General features: G+C 38.7%; 1 protein-coding gene across 1 annotated transcript in view; it reads right to left on the minus strand.

The window, feature by feature from the left end:
* Positions 1-2,446, minus strand: part of nek1 (NIMA-related kinase 1) — a 37,663-nt gene that overhangs the window by 26,142 nt on the left and 9,075 nt on the right. The window contains exons 11-15 of the mRNA XM_014020542.1: positions 1,565-1,683; positions 1,328-1,393; positions 981-1,040; positions 855-902; positions 622-702 (exon numbers count right to left, since the gene is read on the minus strand). Of these exons, the coding sequence (XP_013875996.1) occupies positions 622-702; positions 855-902; positions 981-1,040; positions 1,328-1,393; positions 1,565-1,683 (374 nt within the window). The remainder of the gene's footprint in view (positions 1-621; positions 703-854; positions 903-980; positions 1,041-1,327; positions 1,394-1,564; positions 1,684-2,446) is intronic.

The following is a 2,446-nucleotide window of genomic DNA, read 5'->3' on the forward strand; positions in this document are numbered from 1 at the left end:
GGACAAATCAGCTGTAATATTTAATAGTTTGTGTTAAATTGTAACATGATTCAGCAGTGCTAAACTCTGTATATATGCTCCGCAAGCTAATATCTGCTAACCAGTTCAATAAATAACAGTGATTACATCGACTTTATAAGATTATTTTAATTTTAAACTGTTACATTATGTTCTGCTCAGATCACATTGAGCTGAATAAGATCAAATCTGATGACTTGTGTTGTAAAATGAGACGTTTTCCTGTTTATCTTCTGTTAATAAATCCATAACACAAACAGCTTTTCTGACATTATTTAAAACATTAGATATATTATATAAACTGTAAAATATTAATAATAACTGGGTTAGTGTTATTATTAATAGTTTTAATGATTTCTACATCGTCAGTCCTTTTTTCTGCTCTGTTGTCAACATGTACAGTAAAGGGAAATCCAGACTCTTGACCGTTTAGCGTTAGCCGTTAGCTTCACCAGCCGATCACACGGTTTGTGGTTTCTGCGCTCCAGCTGTTCTATAGAACCTCCTTGGGCGGGATCTTCGAAGGACCCAGCCCCTGAATTTGGACACAGCCATGAACTACAAACGCTTGAGTAATGTTTTCAAGAAATAGATGTCCATTACCTTCCTCTCAGGGCTGCTACCCCCGCTTGAGCTCAACACATGCTTCCAGCCTTGTTCTCTGGCTTGGTTTACACGAGTGATCTGGAAGAAACCATGGGTGCAGATTTTTTAATTCAGCACAGTGGGAGTGTTTGAGTCGCAGAATACATTTGGTGGCTGGACTCAATCATCTTATGGTGATAAAATCAGACACTTTTCAGACCCAAATGTCTTTGAGGAAAATCATTTCTCACCTTTTCCTTCTCAGTTCTCTTAATTTGCTCTGCTTTCAGCAGGAACACCTGAAGAAAATGGAGATCAGAAAACTCACACAGTGCATTTTTTATTATTATTATTCAGGGACTAAACTGTGGGCTTACCTGTTCTCTCTGTTTTCTTTGTTTCTCAATCAGCTCCATCCTTTTCTTTCTGATGCCCTCCTGTAGATGAGACAACAGCACCTCAAACACAAAACAACATTTTACAAACACTCGTCTTCAGGGCTGCAGTACTGCTCTGTCACAGGGCAGGCAGGCAAGGTGGACAAAGGGGCAGGTCAAGAAAAATCTAACTCAGGCAGAACACTCCGAACGGATCAGGAGTGGGAGGTAAGGAGCAAGCTTTATGGGAGGGAGAAAACAGAAAATGCTGTAAGAAGTGAYCCACATGTGTGAATAGAAGACGGAGGGAGGTCAAACAGGGAGTTATACGGGGCACTCAGCTGTACCTCGTGTTTTTTTCTTTCCTCCTCCACTTGACTGACTCTTCTCTGAGGAGCTGCTGGGAGAGGGGCCTGAGCGACATACGACACRTGGCTTCAGAGTTTGCCGACACAGCGTGACGTCAAAAACACTCATAAGCACACATACAGACACACATACGGAGAGGCCTCTGATATTTAACACAATGAGCTTAACCTCAACAGCATCAAGGGATAAAACTCAAAGCAATATTATGTACTAACCAGGTTGTGTTTCACAGCTGCTTTCCTCTCTGTATGCTTTTTGGCTCCACCTCCAACCTTCCTCACTGTTAAAGGCACTCCATATTTGCAGGCTGGGGTTGTAATTTTCTGGGCTGGAGCTGCAGGATGTGAAAAAAGTAGCAAGCAGAATCATTTACACAAGTAAAACATGTCAAACATTTTTTACAGTCAGTTCAAACAGCAAATGAAACATCTGTTAACAAGAAAAGATTACTAGAAACAACTACACTTTCTGGTTGGTTGTATTGTGTGGGGGAACACCCTCTCTGATCTGAACTGGAGCAGTGTTCTGGTTTTGGACGTCTGTGCTTGTCATAATATGTCCATAACAAATAGCACACGGCAGTGTCCACGGTACCAGGACAGTCTAGACCAGGGGTTCTTAACCTTTTTGACCTCGGGGCCCAATTTCTTGAACATAAAGTGTCACGAGGCCCAGTCAGACATTACCAATGTACGGATCAAAATGATAATTATTCCAAATCTTGAATTAATTTTTTATTGTATTTACATCAAAACTAAACTATCATAACTAACATAACTAAATTAAATACACTTACAGTTTAAAAGTAAAACTCCTGTCAAATAATCACAACACATGATTATGACAAACATTTTTATACTGTAACCTGCCCATAACAATTATTTGAACAAATACAAAGGTCAGTCAACAGACCACTCAGGCTTATCAACACAAAAAAAGACAAACAAAAAAACATAAACAATAACAAAAATAGACAATTCAAAAAATAAAATTGTGGGCATAAAATAAATAAATTAAAAATGTTTAATGTTTCAAATAAATTTGATAAAGTACAAATCAAAATATAGTCTTTTTAAACTTTTGCAACCAGAAGCTGC

The sequence above is a fragment of the Austrofundulus limnaeus genome, unplaced genomic scaffold (genome assembly GCF_001266775.1).
Source record: "Austrofundulus limnaeus strain Quisiro unplaced genomic scaffold, Austrofundulus_limnaeus-1.0 Scaffold256, whole genome shotgun sequence".
NCBI classification, from domain to species: Eukaryota; Metazoa; Chordata; class Actinopteri; order Cyprinodontiformes; family Rivulidae; genus Austrofundulus; species Austrofundulus limnaeus.